Source organism: Monoraphidium neglectum (assembly GCF_000611645.1).
Source record: "Monoraphidium neglectum strain SAG 48.87 unplaced genomic scaffold scaffold06304, whole genome shotgun sequence".
NCBI lineage: Eukaryota > Viridiplantae > Chlorophyta > Chlorophyceae > Sphaeropleales > Selenastraceae > Monoraphidium > Monoraphidium neglectum.
Window position 1 is genome coordinate 169 of NW_014007334.1, and position 2,174 is coordinate 2,342.

Below are 2,174 nucleotides of genomic sequence, written 5' to 3' on the forward strand. Positions count from 1 at the left end.
GCGTGCTGCGATCTGCACCCCGCACGCGCGGCGGACGCGGCCGGCAGGTGGCCGACGCCCCTGCACACCACCCAGCGCCTGGGACGCCGCAGCGCACGGCGTCCCAGGCGCTGGGCGTCCCAGGCGAGCGCACGGCGGTGGGCAAGCTTGGCTTGTCCCATCATTGATACTTGCATCGCGCTTCTTGTTTCTGGGGAGGGGCGCCGCTGTGTGAGTCCTTATGCTGCCATCCCCTTTTTCTTGCAACTTGCAAGGGCACTCAGTCATGCTGCAGACTTTATGGCTGAGCTTACTTATAGGAAGTTCGTCCACATCACCCCACACGGCTGTATGCATGCAGCCTACGGGCAGTGCACAGCGGCGCCCCGCCATCTGCACACACTGCTCCGGGCATATCTGCATCTGGACGCCCCTTGCACACGTGCAGCGAGAGCCGGCGACTCGTTACACCCGTGGCACGCCAGGTCGCAGGCTTGAGGGCCTCTCTCACCCTCACACACAGACGCCTATTTCGCGTCGTGCAGCTACTGCGGCGGCAGCTCCGCGACCGCCACCCCAGCAAGCTGATCTGCAAGATCCAAAACGTCCTCCGACACCTCAACCTCGGGCACCCCTGGTGCCCCCGCGTCAACCCCAGCCGCCGACCCTGCGCCGGCCGCGTTGCCGGCGTTCCCCTGCAGCGCCGCGAGCGCGTCCCGCTTGCGCTGCTCAATGCCGGCCCAGGCCTCCTCGCCGCGCGTCTGCTCCGGTGAGAAGTACCTCTTGGGCGCATCCTCCAGCATGCGCCGGCTGAGGGCGCGGACCTACATCCGACGACGGCGGCGATGAGGTTCAGGGTTCAGGGTGAGGGATGAGGGTGACTTTATTGCCTGCAGATGGGGGTGTTGAGCCGCTCTACTGCTGAGAGGGCAGGGGCGACCAAGGCTGGCACCGTGGAGGGCATGCCGAGAGCAGGCGCTCTTGAGGGGGGCTCCCTGTATTCTGCACTCAGCGCGAGGCCCCTCAGTTTGCCGCATGTGCAACTGTTGCAGACAGGGTGGGCGCCCCAGGTCTTAAACAGTGGTGGGCAGCTCCCGAGTCAGCACATCCATGCTTGTGCAGGGCGCCCCGCCTCACCTGGGCTGCGTAAGGGTGGATGTTGTCGGGGCAGTAGCGCCGCCGCACCTCCTCCTCGCTCGCGCCGCCATAAATGAGCGCAAGGCGCGCCGGCACGACGTGGCGCCACCAGAAGTCCGCCATCACCTGGAAGCACGGGGGCGGGCAGCGGGGCTTCCGTTAATGGTCAGCCACAGGAGCGGCGAGCCTTCCATTTGCCGGCGCAGACAGTGCGCTTGTGCAAAGGCTTGAATTCGGCGTCACGCTGAGGGCACAGCCCCTCCGTCACACACACGATCAACAGAAGCCAGACAGAAACCCTGCCTGATTGCGCCACAAGCATGACTGCGAACGCCCACACCTGAGCAGGCAGTCATGCGGCCGCTGCCAGACCGCGGCCATGCAGGGGCCTTGACCGCGCCTGGCAAGTGCGCGCGCGCGAGCGCCCCTGGCGCACCTGGTGCAGCAGCGCCCAGTAGCCGCGGTCCCGCTTGATGTGCGCCATGCAGCTGCCCTGCTCCTCGCTCCAATAGAACAGGTTGCACCACTCACGGTCGTGGATCTGCATCAGCGTCTGGACCTGCGGGGTTCAGGGAGTCAAACAGGGTTACGGGGCGGGTCGCCAGCAGCCTCGCAGCAGAACAGGCGTCAAAGCGGAGTTTGCGGCACTCCGCGGCAGCAGGTTGTGACGCGCGTGCAAGACCAGTGCAGCCGCGGCTTCGCCCTGCGCGGCCACCAGCAGCCGGGCAGCTGGCTGTCTCCAAATGCATGCATGAACGGCAGGTAAGAGCCAACCAGCAGGGAGCCCGCCAATCCGATGTATGACCGCAAGGACTTCCCCAGCTGGCTGGATGCTGTGGCGACGCCTGGGGACCTCAAACAACAGCGACCGCCCCGCCACCTGGTGCATGTAGTACTCGTTGAGCTTGAGCCGCCCCAGCTTGCCGGGGCTGGCCTTGTAAGGGCACTTGATCTCCAGGACGCCCTCCCCCTTTGCCGCCATCCACGATTCGGGCTCAAGCATCTCCTCGTCCGCCGCCGCCGCCGCCGCCGCCGCCGCCGCAAACACGGGGCTGGAC

General features: G+C 66.4%; 1 protein-coding gene across 1 annotated transcript; it reads right to left on the minus strand.

The window, feature by feature from the left end:
• Window positions 1–524: 524 nt before the first annotated feature.
• Window positions 525–2,119, minus strand: MNEG_16379 (hypothetical protein; the record flags this gene model as incomplete). The annotated part of the gene is made up of 4 exons (XM_014035151.1): window positions 525–803; window positions 1,117–1,242; window positions 1,553–1,675; window positions 1,997–2,119. The coding sequence occupies 4 exons, from the start codon at window positions 2,117–2,119 to the stop codon at window positions 525–527; spliced, it is 651 nt and encodes a 216-aa protein (XP_013890605.1).
• Between the last annotated feature and the right edge of the window lie 55 nt (window positions 2,120–2,174).